The 17,109-nt window shown below is 46.4% G+C and overlaps 1 protein-coding gene across 1 annotated transcript in view; it reads right to left on the reverse strand.

Moving 5' to 3' along the window:
- TENM4 (teneurin transmembrane protein 4) overlaps positions 1 to 17,109 on the reverse strand; it is a 511,167-nt gene that overhangs the window by 364,598 nt on the left and 129,460 nt on the right. Inside the window, exon 4 of the mRNA XM_004683244.2 lies at positions 14,416 to 14,685. Within this exon, the coding sequence (XP_004683301.1) occupies positions 14,416 to 14,685 (270 nt within the window). The remainder of the gene's footprint in view (positions 1 to 14,415; positions 14,686 to 17,109) is intronic.

A 17,109-nucleotide genomic window follows, 5' to 3' on the forward strand; every position in this document is an offset into this window, starting at 1 on the left:
AAGTTGATCAATAATGGGCAGCTTTTTTTCACATTAATTAGTGAACTGTGAAAGAATAAAAAATAGATCAGGCTCACCCTCCCTCTCTTGGGAGGCTAGGAGGGGCCTGCTTTGCTGGAGCGATCACAGCCGCTCCCAGTAACCATCACATGTTGCCAGGCTCTAGGCTTTGGCATTTTGTGGTCCTGAAAAATCCCTAGCTGTGAACACACTTTTGATTTGTCTCAGAGCTGTCATGCTCTTTGGACTAATTCCAGTCCTAGTCACAGCTTGGCAGGCGTTTCTGTCACTCCCCATATGTAGGGATGCGTCACCAAGGCCTGGGGCAGGGGAAAGAGCACAGGGTTTGGAGTCAGGCATATCGCCTTGGAAGTCAGCCCCGAACACTTATTAGACAGATGGTCTTAGGGAAGTCATTAACCTGTCTGGGCCTCTATTTCCTTCTCTGTAAAATAATAAAACACCCATCTTGTGGCAAGTCTAAGAGGAAGAAATCAAATTATGCATTTAGGAAGACTTACAGTATTTGACCTATAATACTCAATAAATAACTTAATTAATTAAATATATAACTATTAAAATACTTTATTCATATAGTAGTATGATTATTAAGAAAGTAGTTATTACTTTTATTTTCCTGGGATGTCAAGATTTACTGCGTGCACATCTTACTTAAGACCCCTGAAGCAAGTGGTCACACCTGCAGAATGGGTCTGTTCCTTTACCTCTAGTGTGGGGTGAAAAGAGAAGATCAGTCTCTGACAGCTAGGTGTCCCTGGTACTCACAGAGCTATGGGGGGGCTTTCTCCTGTTGAATATCACTAGTTTCACACACAATTGCAGATAGGCCACTCTGTGAACAGTAAGGATCAAGACAAAGGCAAGGTCATTCTGCAAAGGTCTGAATCTAGACAAAATCTGGCGCATTGTTGAACATCACAAAATGACCAGCCTTCTGTCTGCTAATATGGATGACTGTTGCTTCTTTTCCAGGGACAACGACAATCTCATTTCATTTTTCCGGCCTCTACTTAGGATTTATAAGACATAGAATCACCCCTGCTGTCTGCTAGTAATCCAATCCAGATGAAAGCTCCACTTCCTTGAATAGATCCTCCTAAAACACAAGGCAGGCCACATCCCCAAGTCCTTCTAACACTGCACAATGAAACACCCTGGCGACTCCCCACGGTGTCTAAGCTCCCTCAGTAAATCTATCTTTCTCTAAATATAAGGGGGTCTCTGGTGGTCTCTGGATGACACTGAAGGGATTTTGATATGTACCTGCCAAACAGAGGCTGACAGAGGTATGGGGTCTGTGTCTTTCCCATACCTGCCCGCCAAGAGCAGCTTTTTCCCCTAGCCAACTCTGTCTCAAGCAGACATTCTGGCCCCACAACCAAGCTTCCTCTTTTTCCATCAGAATTCCAGAAAACTATGTTCCAGGACTAGTGGTGGCTGAGAGGCCATGGTAGTGGATGTGGCTGTCACCGCCCTTACTGGACAAATGCTCAGAACTGCAGGGGTCTTAGGAGTCATTTTCTTCGGTCCCAAAGCATGACTCTTCTGCTGCTTCTGCTGGCCACCCAAGGTCCTTCCTTCACAGTGCTCAAGCAACACCCTGCAGGGAACTGCCAACCTTTTTGTCTGTCTTCTTTCCACATGAGTCCCTGGGGCCAGAGGCCATGGCTGCTCAATCGCAGCATCCATACAGCTAGAGCACACAGGCTGGTGTGTGCTGCTGAATGGATTGTGTGTGCACAACGTGCTTCCCCGCTGTTAAGCTTCACAACTTCCTTGCTCCAGCCCCAGACCCCAACTCAATGCCACAGAAGGTCTGGTAGCATGTCCCACTGTGTGATTCACCAAAACATGTTTTCCTTTGTCCTGAATCTGAGGTCTATCACTTCATTTTCTCTTCTGTTTCATTACCAGTACTAGTAATGAGTTTTCTTTATCAAGCAATTTCTTCTAACATTTATAACCACTTTAAAAGAGTTACTACATACAACATCATGAGTAGGAAAAGTGCTACAGAGTTTTTCTGAGAAGTATACTCTGGCTAATGTATGTAGGCTTACTCACTATTTTAATCAAGGGAGTAGTGAAAACAAAGGTTCTGTGCATTTGCATTAAAATAGGAGGCCTGCAACAGCTGCATCATACAGCAAGGTGGGTCCTTGGCTGCAATCTGGGAACATGAATGCTAAATGGTTCCAGACCTGGTATAAAACTTTGCCTAAGTGGGCCTTCCTGCTGGTACAAGGGTTAAAGTTTCAGTGCTATCAATCTATTGCTGGCCACTGTGGCATGAATTTGATCCCTGGCCAGGGAGGTGACCCACATGGTGCAGCAGACCTCTCCTGTATCACCTGCTGCTTCCATCAGCAGTTTATTTCAGTAGATTCACCTGTTCTGCTCCCCCTCTGTCTCTGGTGAATCCTCCTAACCGCCCCCCACTCCCTACACCCCATTCTTGTATACATAAATAAATAAAAAATAAATCTTAAAACAAAACAACTTTGCCTATGTGATAAAAATGGCTTACCATGCCTAGACTGCACATAAAGATAATGACATTCATGCTAAACCTGCTTTCCCTCTGAGTGTATGGAATTTGGACATGTGTTAGGCATGTGTCAATGCCTGAGAAAGACCTGGGGCTCTGGAGCTCTCTTGAGTTTCCTTGGTAGGCTGCACCTGGACGTGCCATCACTACTCCTTGCTCCAGGACTACAAGTACCCTCTGAGACACTGCAAGGAGATGCATAAACTTGGTTTCCTCAGGAACTGGTCTAGTGCACCTTTTCCATTGCTGATTTGTTCTGTGCTCATCTGCTATGATAGATCTTAGCTGTGTTCCCAATAGATGCTGACCCCTGGGAGTCCTTCACCATCACATGAGCCCTGGGCACCCCAATTACTGGCTGCAAGTTCAAGGCCCATGATCAAAGTTCAAAGTCAGTGTGTGGGCTCAGAAGCTTTTGATCAGGGAGATGAGGTGATAATTCATGAATACTGAATATTAAAGGGCATGGTGAGCTGTTACTTACTCCCTAAATGTGAATAATCATGGCTTAGTGCCAGCTTTTAAAATCTAGCTAGGTAAAAAAAAAAAAAAAAAAAAAAGACACAACATTATCTTCAAATAAAATGTACCTTTTAGTACCACTAGCTCTGGTGCTGAGGTAATAAATTATTGAAAGTTTGGATGCAGGTAGAGAGGAAGGAAAATCCTTTGGGCTTAAGCAGTTTCTCCCTTTTTCACTACAGAGTGAGGCTGCAGGGAGGGAGAGATGCCTGGAGTGCTTCACTTCTAACGCTGTCTAATTCTGACTTAGTCTATTTGGTTCCTATTTGAAGAGTCTTTTTCTGCATTTTCACAGTCCACTTCACACCCATGACTGCTCCTCTTTCCTCCCTCTTCCATCCTTACAAGCAGCTGGAATGGCAAACAATTTCCCTTTGTTTATACCACACTTTGAACCTGATTTGTTCTATACGATTATTTCCTTCTTGGAGGCACATTCAGGAAAGCAATTTGTTTTGTAGTTAAGGTCCTACAAAGCTAAGCATAGCAAACTCATTTAGGAACCAGGCTGCTAAGTGAGAGTGGAAAGAAAAGTCTTTTTCAGTTTTTGGAACACAAAGGGCTTGGCTCTTTATTTGAAGAGGAGTTTTTTCCAGAACAGATAGCCTGGGATGGAATCCTTCTCATGGAACAGGCTGGAGATATTAGATGTACTGGAGCCTTTTCACACTTGGCCCTGGGAACTATGTGTCATCTTCAACAGCAAGAGCCAGTATGGCCAGAAGCCAGTTATAATCCTGGCCAGTACTGCAGGGTCAGAGGGGCCTGGGTTGAATCCTACAGCCCTCATTTTCCAGCTGTGGGATTTCAGAGCACTTCCAAACAACAATTAGACTTATAGCTACCCTCAAGGTTGCTGCAAATATTAAACAAAATGTGAAAAATCTTTGTAATCACAAAGTTGTGTAAGTTGTATAATTAACTACATAAGCATATGCTTATGTAACTATTTTTATATGCCAGGCTCAAGTACTTTAACTCTGAGCTCATTAAATTTTTATAGTCACAGTATGAGGCAGTCAGCAAAATTATGCCCATTTTATAGATGAAGAAACAGAGACCTGGGAATATTAAGAAAGGTATGTTATATAATACCAAGTAACACCGTTACTAACAAGTGAAAGTGCTGGGGTTCAAATCCAGACAGTTTGGCTGCAGGGATTGTGTCTATACATGTAAAGTGCTAATTTTTTCTGAGGTGGTGGTCTGGTACATTGACACCATTTTAACCCACAGAAGCATTGGCAGTCATTCATGCACATAGTTTTGCATTCCTGCTTCCATGAGGTGATGTGGCCAGTGTGGGAGTTTGGATTAAAATAGCCCTATGTCCAGCATCAATTAGTGACTTCCTGGCTGGCAAGTTATTTAAGCTTTTGTGGCATGCCTTATGTAGCTTGGGTTGCATATCAAAATACCACACACCTATGGTGACTTAAATAACAGGTCTGCAGGCTTCCTGGGGAGTCACACCTGCTGAGAGACCAGGTGTCCCTCTGCAGCTTGTTGTGAAGTGCTGACCAGCACGGAGGTCTACCACTTTTTTAGCTTCTCCTCTCCTTTGCCTCACTTCCCTACCTCACTGCCCTGAAGTTGCACTTCTCAAATGTAGTCATGTGTCACTTAATGATAGAGCTACGTTCTAAGAAGTGTGTCCTTAGGTGATTTCATCATTGTGAGTGTAATAATACAATAATTACAAATAGAATAATTACACCAATCTAGATGGAATAGCTTCCTATATACATACCCAGGGCACCTGGTAATTTCCAACATTGATGGAAATGTTAGGTGACACATGGCTGTGCTGTATGAGTAGTAAAGACTTGCCTCAAGCTCTGTGTTTTAGGAAACCCAGACAAAGTTCATCAAGAAGGCAGGAATTGAGTGTATGTATATGCCCAAAACTTTATACCACAAATTTTGATAAATAGTTGGGCATCTACTATAGGATACTTAAAGTCAAAATTTAGCAGCGGTAGGAACTGACCAATGTTCAGGGTAAACACATTATGAATGTAGGTCCCAGCCAGAGCACAGCCTTTTGCTGAATTGCTTACAATTAAAAACTCAAGGCAATTCCAGTCTTTTTAAGAATGTGGATACTACCAGTCCTTCTCACCTGAGTCAGTTGCTACTTTTCACCTCTCCCTGCTTAAAACTTTTCTGTGGTTTCTATGATCTTTAGGAGAAAGGCTGTATTTCTGAGTCAACAGTTCAGAACCATTCTCTGCTATGATGGAGCCTAGCAGTCCTCTCTGTCCTCATCTCTTCTTAATGTCCATTAGTACATCCACAACAAACCTCTTGATACTTCCTAGCTGTTCATATAGCTAGAGTCAGACCCTAGCCTCTGGCTGCTAGTTGAAGACTGTTTCCCTTCACCACTGCAGCTCCTCCCACCCACCCACCCACCCACTCTTCCCCCACACCCCCTAGGAAGTGGGGCTTGTCATGTTGCAGAGAGTTTGGGGAGCGTCTTATCTTCTCCAAGACCTCATCATTAAAAAGTTTTTTGTAGGGTTTGCACTAAATCTGCTTCTCTGATCCTATGGGTAATCAGCCACCACCCTACGTACTCTGCTGCATGTATCAAACCCATATGAACTCCCTGGAGCCCTTCCTTGCATTCTGTTCCACATGCTTCCCTCTGACCCAAACTCAAAGGAAAGAAAGTCATTTCTATATTGTGGCCAATATTCCTGGGTTGATTAGTGTGAAATTAAATTTGTGGTAAGGATCCATGGGTGGGGGGAAGCCAAATTTCTCTTGACATGCTAATTGAATATTGTGCTCATGTTGCCTTGGTTCCTCTCTATTGCCGTTGTGCTGAGTGAGGGGATTCAGTTGGTTATGTATACCTACTTATGACTCTCCCACCTCTTTTTATCCTTCTAAATCAGCTCTTCCTATTTGGGGGTGCTTTTTCTGTTGTTCCTGTAGTTCATAGCTACCCCAGGGCTTATCAACGCAATTGCCATTTATATGGGGAAGAACTGGGGGATGATGGGTTTCTAGAAACCAGGAATTCTACTTTGTCTTTACAGAAGCTAGCTGACCCTGGGCAAGCCCATCTGACCCTAAAGCCCAATTTCTTTTAACTCAATTACATACTTATTTTCAGTATAAGAACTCTAGAAATACTAGGCCAACCAGTTTTGGTGCAGAATCATGGGATCTCCCAGCTGAGGTGCCCTTGAAAAGAGGTACTTAGCATTCGCAGAGTCCTTCTATGAGCCAGGTCTTTTAACCTTTTCTTTAACTGAAGACCTTAGAAGGAAATACACTGTACATGATGACCTACTACATATCACGTGAAAAGTACAAAAATACTCACAAAATACTCATTTTATTATTCTATTCTGAGTCTCTGTGTTCTAATTATTATTATTATTATTACTACTACTACTACTACTACTCCTACTACTACTACTACTGCTGCTGCTGCTGCTGCTGCTGCTGCTGCTTTAAATAATGATGCTGAGTCACAGCATTTATTGCAGGATCAGTTCCCACCCACAGTTTTGAAAACCATAGTCCTGGTTCTGTCATGAGAACACTTGCCTTTCACACTGTGCAACTTCAGAAGGTAGGTTTGCATTCATTCCCGTTACAGATGAAGGAACCAAACAGTACTGAGATTCAGTGACGTGCACAAAACACACAATTCCTGAGTGGCTCAGCTGAGACTCCCTGTTTGACTCAAAGCCCATTTCCTTTCACTCTAACTTGCTGCTTGAGATTCCAGTGGCACCATTTAGCAGATGGAGAAACTCAAGCCCCCCAAAAGTGACTTGTTCGGGGTCACATGGAAGTAGACACAGAGGCGAAGCTGAAGTAAGACCTACACGCCCAGCACTGGAGCTGGGCTCCTGTGGGCAGAGAGATCGTTTTCCACCATCTGTCATTCCCTCTCCTCCCCAAGTCATCCTGGGTTGGATGCAGCTGAAACAGGCCCAAGAGCCACTTATCCTGGACAAAACTGAGCTTACTGATGGGGAAAAAATGCCTCACAAAGGTTTTTTGGTAGGAAGTTTGTCATTGTGCACATCTGGCTTCCACTGGAATTGAAAGTCATGTTGGCTCAAATTAAAAGCAAAACTCCAGTTTGCTCTACCTCTCTGCACACACAGCAGGTCCTAACCTAGTTTCAGAAATGCAATCTATCTTAATTTAGCGTAACTTTGAGTCTCCCTTCTCTCTTACCCTCCTCCCAGTGCAGAAAGAGGGTGCTATTATATTAGCATGTCCTGCCCACTGGGGCGAGTAACAGCTCACCAGGAAATGATGGACTTGGGGTGCATCTAAATGGGGCCAGGACTTCACAAAAAAACTCACATAACAATGTCAATGGTTACCAGATACCGGCTCCCAGATCATAGATGATTTCAGCAGAGGTGGTATTTATGGAAAGGTCAACTTCACCAAAGCAGTTTGAGACAACTGAGCAGAAGGAAGGATTGCAATCAGAGCTTAAAGGAAGCCAAGATCATGAAAAAAAAAAAAAAAAAAAAGATGGTGCTAAGAGTTACCCTTGGGAGGTCTGGCAAGGCTGGGAGTGGGGGCCAAGCATCCAGGAGAGAAACTATGAAGGTAGGCAGAGGAACTGAACAGGGTATGAAGAATATACAAGAGGTGTGGCTCATGACCAAGACCATGAGCTATGAGGAAGAGCATGGGGTGTGGCATGGGACAGCCAGTAGCTAAGGGACATGTAACTGGGTTGAAGCAGCAGTGAGGCAAGAAAAAGGAGCACAGGGTGATCCCTCTCCTCCCAGAGTACCTGGGAGCTCATTTAAATCTCAGAACCAAAGCATTCCAAGGTTCAGGGAGGATGCGAGAAAGCAGTTTGCTCCCTTCACCAGGTCCAGATCCCACTGTCACTGACTCCATGCCTCCCCCTGGCCTGACCCGCATCCTTTCTCTCCCGGCCACACAGCCCTGTAGGGCTCAGCGCAGCCTGCAGAGTGATCCTACTCAAGCAGTGGCCAGATCATGTCACTCCTCAGCTTTGAACCCTCCCATGCAATGACCTACATGCACCCCTGACCCACGTCACCTTTGACCTCCTCCCCTACTAGCCTCTTTGCTGCCTTGGAAAGAGGCCAGCACACTCGTGCCCCAAGACTTTGGACCTGCCACCTGTCCTCCCCTTGGCAGGACTGCTTTTCCACCAGTCATTCTCACTGCTCAGCTCCTCACAACTGCAAAGCGCTGTTCCAATGTTCCCTTTTCATAAAGTCTTTTCTGAGCAGCACATTTAGAACCATTCCTCTCTCTCCCCAGCTCAGCCATTCCCTACCCCCTTTGAATGACATTCATCATTTTGAAACATCCTATATAATTTCATTTTTATAATTGTTTACTCTCAGTCTCCCCACTAGAATATAATCTCCAGGAGGGTGGGAAGTTTCTTGTTTTGATATCTACTAAAACTCTAATATTTAAAAAGTATCTAGCACATGGAGGGGTTCAACAAACAGTTGTTCAATTATAGAAGATCCATTTAAATCTCCAATCTTGCCAGGTTACCAACCTTACCAACAACCAGCACTGTCTAGCCCCATTCCCAGCTAAGCAGCTGTGTCCAGCCCTCTGGGAGATACCTTGTATCTGCCTACTTCCATGCCTTTGTTCACAATGAGGCTTCCCCAACTTTACCTACTGAATTCCCTCTCACCCCACAAAACCCAGGGACCAGTCCATTTTCCATAAAACTTTCTCAGATTTTCTGAAGGGAATTTTTCTCTTTAGCCCCAATAATCACCATTTACATATCCTTTCTCTAGGAGGTCATAATTTGAGAATGACCTGGTACAATTCTAGGTCTTGATCAGCGAGAATAGATTCTAGATTTAGATTCTTTCCTGAAAGTCTCTAACATTGACACAGAAACTTACGGTCTAGATAGCTAGTGTCATCTCCCAGACTGTTATATTTTATGCATTAAGTTAAAAAGCATAGATAAAACAGCAAGGGGGAGTGCCATGGTTAAGAAAGAAAATGGGCACTGGAGTATGGCAGACCTGAATCAGAGCACTGGCTGTGTCATTTATTAGCTGTGGGACATACAGCAAATCACCTAACCACTCAATCTCAGTTTCCCTGTCTCAAGTTGAACAAATGGGACAGTTGTTGCTGAGGTCACTTCTAGCGTCCAGATTCCCAAGTGCTATGACTTCACAGGCCCTTCCCAAATCTTTTTGTCACTCTTAGAGATATGGATATGAGATATGAGACTCTGACTCCCTGAAAATATTCCTGGGAGGGTTTGTGGGCACCTCCTAAGGCAGACAGACAGCCAAATGCGGGAGTTCGATTCCTACCCCAGTTCAGGGAGCCTGGCTGCCTCTCCTGGAAGATGGGGCCTTGTGCACAATGGCTGGGCAGCTGCAGGGCTCCGGCCACTTAGGGAATTAATGATAGATATTCTTATAGATTTTTAAAACCAAGCCTCGTGAGTCTGAGGCCAGGGAGGGTAAAGGATAAATTGAGTTAAATTGGTAATGAGCTTCTTTCTTTCTGTGCTTTGGAGATGCTCACCTAATCTACTGACTCTGAATAAGCAATTTGGCTGCCTAATTAGGTTAACCAATAATTTCCCTTTTGACACCCCGGCTGCTTGATAATGTGGGGTAACTGTGATTCTGTTGCGTTGTTTCTTTTCTAAGTGAATTTCTCAATGTGCCTGTAGGATTAAAGCACCAAGTAAATGCTCACTATTCCCCAGACCCCCGTGCTTCTTCACGCCTCTCAGCCTTGGCTTGCAATTGCCTCTTCTGGGAATGCTCCTCTCAGATCCCTTATGCTCACTGAAATCCCACTTGGCCTTCAAGTCCAGGTGTATAATATATGAAGAATGAAGGAATGAGCCCTTGTACCCCCCAGGCAAAATGAATGGTTTCTTTGACTGTCCTATAGGTTCTGACAAAAATAATATTAATAATTAGCAGGAATTAAGGACTATCACAGACATTTCACTTCCCAAATGCAAATGTGTAGGGTCACAGCAGCACTTCAAAGAAAGAAGATCACATGCTGTTTTTGTACAATTTTTAATTATTGTGACAAAACATACCTCAGCCTTTTATTTCAAACTAAGCCCTCACTTTCACTAGACACTAACTTCCCTTTCCCCCTCCTAGCTCCTGGTAACCATGGCATGTTGCTTTAGAAATGAGGAAGCTAGCGCAGGGAGTTGTCCTTGATTTCACTTGTCCCAGGCTTCAGAGCTGGGACAGGATTTGAGGCCAGGTCTCCTCACTGGACTCTGGAGTCACTGTTCTTTCCATTCTGCACCATGCCTGCTCTACCGACATCACAGAGGACCATGAAGATGTTACATCTCCATCTCCCGTATCATTCTTCTAGATTCTACCCCTAGCATGACAACTGTGTGCCACTTGACGTCCTAGCCAACTTTGGGTCACACATGCATGGTGGTCCCTAAAGGCTGTGTTTTCTAGCCCAGGTGTGCAGAAGATGAGGCCTCGAGGTTTGTGTGGTCGTATTCCATGACGTTCGCATGCCGACTGCCTACAGCATACTCCTCTGAATGTATCCCGGCTAGGGAGCCCTGTGTGACTGTAAAGCCCAGCATGCAGAAGGGGCTCAGCATAGCTATAGAAGGTGTTATGCTACTGATCTACAAAAGGGACGCTGCTGAGCTGACCTGTGGCTGGGAAGAGTTCAAATTGTAACCTTTGCTTCCTAAAAAAAAAAAATTAATTGAACACCAACAGTTTGTCTGGCAGGACGCCGGCACTGCCTGGGTTTGCTGCCCATGCAGCCTGCTGGCCCTGCTCAGCAGGAAAGCCTGAGGGCTGGCTCTGCCAGAGGGCTCTGGGAAGAAGATTTGTGTTTACATTACCCAGTCAATTCTGTATTTATTTTGGATATTAAGCAGTGACATAAAAGCTGCTGACATTAACCTTCAGGGGCAGAAATTGGCTTTAATGGACCCCATAAAAGTTATTATTGATGGCAGCCGCATGCAGCACCACCGTGACCTCAGCAAAAGCCTCCACCGCTATCAATACTGTTGACAATTACTATTGACTAATGCAAGGCCGGGTGTGGAGGCAGAATAGATGTTCCAGTGGCTGGAAGTTGCTGGAGGTGACACTATGAATTTCACATCTGGTGAGGAGCTTTGAACACTCAGTGGTCCATTTTTGGTGGCCTCAATTGAGAGTCCAGTGCACTGATTCCAAAGAAGTGGGCAAAAGGCTCAGACTAACACCAGGGAGTTGCACATTTAAACTCGAGTCTTGCCCACTTGCTGGCTTTCTAGCTGCACAGTAGCTAGCATGTCAGCTGATCTTTGGGAACCTCAGTTCTCCCATCTGGGAAGTGAAATGCTATGGTGGTGTGAGGAGTAGTCGTGAGGACTAATAGCAACCGAGCACGTGTGGTAACTGGACCCACGGGAGGCTCTCAGCAGGGCTTCCCCCTGCTCCTGCAAAGTGGCCACCTGTTGGCTAACTCACCCAGTGGGGCTGAGACTACTCCAACGGTAAGATCTGAGTTCTTATGAGAGAAAAAAGTGAGATTGGTGGGGGATGAATGAATTCATGCAAGAGGTTAAAGGTCCAGGGAGGAAGATGGGGGTGTGGGGGGCAGGGTGTGCAGGGAGAAGAGAGGGAGAGGGAAAGAACCAAGACGGCTTTGCAGAACCTGGCTCCAGTTCAACTAGACTTGCAGCCTGAACATGCTTTCCACCCCTCTGAGCCTCAGCCCTCTGCCATTAAGGACATTATGGTGTGAACAAAAGTGCTGTCAACCTCATCAGTGGATCAAAGGGAGCCCTTCACTCACAGCATGACTCACTGTCATTTTTTAGACCCAGTATAACAAAGCCATTAATGTAACTTTCCAACTGGGAGAAAGCAGACGAGCGGGTGGGCAGCTGTGGGGTGTCTGGGATCAGGGAGTCCAGGCCTGGAGGGGAAGCAGAAGTCAGGAGCTCGTTGTTAGAGTCCCCTACCTCCTCTGCTGTCCTTCCCGCAGCAAAGCTTCTGGTGCCATGGTCAGTGTGGAAACCGACAATCAGTAGGCAAGAGTGACATGGCCAGGCTCTTTCCCTGTCCTGTGGCTAAAGGCTGGAGCTCTTTAGGCTGTCAACTATGTCATTATCACCCCACAGAGGCTTAATTCAACTGTAATTCAGCTCTCAGGGAATATACAATAATGTGGGCGGTGTGTGCCTCTCTCTGTCATGACTTTATGGAAAAATGATCATTTGTCACCATAGCAAGAAGCCTTCAAAAGAATAAACGACCCAAGCATTTTGCTGCAGAGGAAATTCAATATAACCAGAGCTCTAAGAGTACAGATTCTTGAATTCAAGTTCTATCTTGCCCACTGCGTCTTATGCAGGTATCTTAAAATCTCAGTGCTGCAGTTTGCTTATTCTTTGAAACTACCTTGAAGAGCCTGAGAGGGAGTAAATGGGATCACAGAACTAAAGCACTTAGCACTGTGCCAAAGGTCTAGAACCAGAAGCAGAAATGCTGTCACTATCGTCTTCCTCTTGTCCAATTTCACCTTAATGTAAACACTTAGAATCAGGAATCCTAGACAGAGAAGGCTTGCAACTCCTTCAACTTCTTATTCCCAGAAAGTCTTGCTGAGAACACTGGACACAACAGATGCTCTGGGGACAAAGGGTCCAGGGGTCAGATCACTATGGGAAATGCTGTTTATGTCCTTTCCTGGCACTTCTCATTAGCATGCACATCGATGTATTAAAAGTCCTGAGAAGTCCTGCATCAAACCTATTTAAATTATTTAGTCCACTGTTTCTCAGTACTTTACCCCTCTTTCCATCTAAGAACTATTTACATTCTCAGAACGCAAGAAATGCTGGCTTCCTTAACTAATGTCACACCGCAGGTCAGATGTCACACCCTGCCTCTACTCAGACCCTATTCCCCTATATTGGCATCACCTATCCACCAGTGACGGGTGTTCTAGTTCAGTGCACAGTGAGGGAAATGGAGACAGAAGAGTCGGAAAGGGGACCGAGCACCCTGCAGAGATGGCGCGCTCCTTCGGGAATTCAGGTCATTGGTGTCCTCAAAGGGCTGGCTGGGATAAGGGAAAATTCTGGACCTCTGCTCCCCTCCCCCTCACACAGGCTCTAGGAAAATGACCTGAGCTCTCTGGGCAGGGTGTGAAATGGGCATTTAGAATTTTGCTGCCCCTGACTCTTCAAGAAGATATATTGCCTCACCTGACCCTGACTTTACCTGATGTTCTGCCTGACTCCAAATCAGTGATTGTGTCTTGCATGCCCACCTGGAGTGTCCTTTTCAGACTAAGCCAGGACAGGGGAGCCAGGTGAGGAATCATTAAGATCCTGCATTTGGAGCTGGAAACCAGTAGGGGGCACTGCTACCTGGTGTGGCTCTACAGTTCTCATTCAGGCTGCCTTCCCTTCAATCCCCCCATCCACCTCTGATGTGGCAGTGCCGGAGACACCTTGGGGGAGTTCTATGAAATAAAAGCCCTTTTCCAGGCAGAAGGGTGGTGACTGGTCCCTGCCACCCTTCCTCCATGGGGGGCACACACGCCAGAGAAAGGGAGATTCCCCTTAGCAGCCGACTGGCTGCATCTAACTCAGGTCTCCTTAAAGTTCCAGCAGCAAGGTCTCCAGTAAGGAGGATAATACTGATATCAGGTTACCGTCCTTCTACCCTAAAAAGGAGAAAGTTGTCACCTTTCTCCTGCACAGCATCTCTGGGGCTTGGACAAAGGAGCCACAACCGAGATGAGAGTGGGACAGAGAGTCCAGAGTCAGCACTTCCCCAATGTACATGTCAGATGAAGGGAAAACTGGAGCAACACCTCAAAGGTTCAGACACCCCAACAAAGCAGCTTTTGTGAGCTACTGGCCATGTTCTGACAACATAAGATATGCTGGCGGGATAGTGCTGTGGTGACTGCCCAGGACAGCTGAGCTCCAGAGGCCTAAGACTTGAGAGCCGGGCCTGCCTAGGTATGGCTGATGAGGAGGACAGCTACAGGGCTCAGTCCCTACAGTCCCTTGTCCTTGTCCCTCTGGCTCCCCAGCACAGAGAGCACTGTAAGCAATAACCCCAACCTGAGGCAACTCCCTCATCTGGAAAGAAAGAGCAGCAACTCAGTCTTAGCTGGGAATTTCACGTTTCTATGCAAGAAGCTCTGTCTTTTGATCACTGAGAGCAAAGCAGGTTTTCACCCACTTCACCAGAGATCCCAGTGATGGAGCAGAAAATCAATATTGTAATTAAAACACCAGTCTGTTACCAAAGTGTCTGGCACAGGCCAGGAGGACCACTCACCAGTCTCTGTGTTCTCATGCTCCGTGTCGGTGAGGGTAAGGTTGGAGTTGGCCCGGCTGGACAGGCAGGAACTGCGCCCCGACCGTGTGCTCCGGGCCCACAGGCGCACAGGGTGCTCTGGGGACAGCACGGTGTCCACCTCCATGTCAGCATCAGAGCTGGCCCCCATGGAGAAGCCACAGTGGGGAAGGCCAATGTCTGTCCTGTACAGAGTCCCATGAGGAGGCGTCACCTCACCTAGTCCCAGTTCACGCAGGGTGAAGTTGGTACCTTGAAGGAAACACAGGTGGATTGGTTAGGGTGCTGAGGAAGGGTCTCCCCATCAGAAGCTTGGCCCCTGACCCAAGGACTGACTTTCTCTTGCTCTTTGAGCCCTCTGTGGCATTTATGCCCCTGCCTTTCCTCTGCCTGAACAACTCCATTTCCCCTTCCCCTCCAGGCCACACTCTCCACATCCTTTAGGGCCCAACTCACAGACACTTCTGTGAAGTCTCCTCTAATCTCTACACACCTTGCAGAAGTCTTTGCTTCTTCCTCTATGTTCCCTCTGGGAGTTCTGGACCCAGTTACCCTACACGGTAGAGCTGATTTAGGGCTTGACTCTCGCTGGAGATGTCTTCAACAAGAGCAGGGAGCAGGCCATGCTAATGCTAGATCCCTGTGTCTGTAGAAAAGCTGGCACCTAGTTGGGACTCAATAAGTCTCTACTGGATTGAGGGCATCTGCCTACCCCTGCCAGTACAGGGAGGAGTTACCAGTAAGGAGCACTTATGAACAGGACAGAAGCCTCCTGATGAGATGAGATGGCTCCCTAGGGCCCAGAAGCCCCTTTCTGGCCATGCCAAAAAGTCCAGAACAGGAAAGTGAAGAAGATAGAATCTAGCAGCGAACAGTCGGCCTCATACAAGCAAGCAGTCTCTGCTTCTTCCTCATGCTGGCTGGGGCTCTGAAGGGATCAGATATTGGTGTAACCCAGTAGCTAAGCTCAGAGCTGAAGCTGGGCTGCTCACCAAGAGGTGTGTGGAGGGCCGGGGAAGGCTGGCCCACACCCAAGATGGAAGACCTTCAGGAAGGAGGCTCACACTGGGGTCAGTACCCGAGGGACAGTGTTGACTACTATGGGTAGCACAGCCACCACATCGCTCCTGAACATTAATTCAAGGTCTATTCAGGGCAGCTTCTTCCCAGAGGAGTTTTGGAGAATGGGGAGGTAGGGGTAGATGAAGGCAGTAGGGCCACATTCCATTCAATCACTACTCTGGGAAATGAACTCAGACTCAGAGGGCACCTACATTTAAACCAATCCAATTGGTCCTGGGTCTCTACTAAGATGCAGTATAAGTGGAGTGTGGTACCTGGCTTCACAGAGCTCATAACCAGGTGTGTGTATGTGTAGGAGGGAAAAGTAGGAGTAAGGGCTAAAGTTCAGCTAGAAGATCCACAAATGTTCTGTGAACACAGACACAGGAAGCTCAGAGGAGGATTATGGATAAGAGTGAATGTGGTAAATGAAGCAAGAAGAGAGAAGAGGTAGATGCCCAAGTCTTGGAGGATTCCTGAGACCAGAGCCAGAGCTCAACAGGTCAAGCCTGCAAAGGAAAGTGAGGAAGAACAGCCAGAGAGGTAGGAGGGAAGCCAGCAGGAATGGGCAGCTACTACAATCACGTGCATCACTTCTAACCATAGGCCCTGTGCTCCTGAGTATCTGAGTCAGCTGTGCCTGGCATCTCTTAACTGGCACAGAGTAGGTGCTCAGTAAAGAGGAGATAAACAGATATTTCTTGGGGGGGGGTGAGTACATGGAGCAGGAAGGTTAGAGGACAGAGACCAACTGGGCCCTGTTGCATGAAAGCTGCAGAGGCCGGAGCGGGAAGAGCACCCCAAGTCTGTGAGTCAATTGTTCATGCTGGCACTCCCTTAATTTGAGGTTAAAGTCCAGAAATTGTTCGATGCCAGACTAGTAAATAACAAATGCTTGAGCCTCCTCACACCTGGTTTCTGCTGTCTTGTCCTGCCCCTTCCCTGCCAACATCCCCCCAGACTCCCCTGAGACAGTTATGAAACAGTCAGCTGACCCAGTAACAGGGACCTCTGGGCTCTGTTCTGTGGTCAGAAAGGCATTCATGCTGAGCAAGATGTGGGTGGGTGAAACCAGGGGTTAAATGTTTTTAACATCACCCCTATGTGTCATACTCCAATCTGCCTTCCTCTTTTGCTCTCCTTCTAAGTAGAAAAAAATGACAAATTGGAGCCTAAACCCTCTCAGCTTGCTTCCCACCTCTGTACACCACACTCCATGCATGCCCCATTTTCCCCCTTCTGGTCCATTTTTTTCCCCATCCCCGGCCTATCCCCCATCTCTATCCTTGTCTTGTTTCTGCTTTACTGAGCTGGCCCTCTCAAGGGAGGCCAGTCACACATTATGAAGAATGACAACTACATTAAGTGAAAAATCAAATTTATTTGCAATAAACATCCTGGGCTGCATTGATTTCCATATGGTTTGTCCTGCATACCCTCTTAAGCAGCCAGTCTCAGCATCGACATGAGTGAGCTGAGACATCTCAGGACTAGAGAAATGCAGGTGAGGGCTGACTCTTAGTGATCCCACTGAGTCAGCCCAGGCTCTGATGCGTGTGTTCAGATCTTGGGGTAGTGACAACACCTGACACTCTGTGTTCTTGTCTTTAAAAT

Source organism: Condylura cristata, unplaced genomic scaffold, assembly GCF_000260355.1.
Source record: "Condylura cristata isolate star-nosed mole 26May11 unplaced genomic scaffold, ConCri1.0 scaffold00015, whole genome shotgun sequence".
NCBI classification, from domain to species: domain Eukaryota; kingdom Metazoa; phylum Chordata; class Mammalia; order Eulipotyphla; family Talpidae; genus Condylura; species Condylura cristata.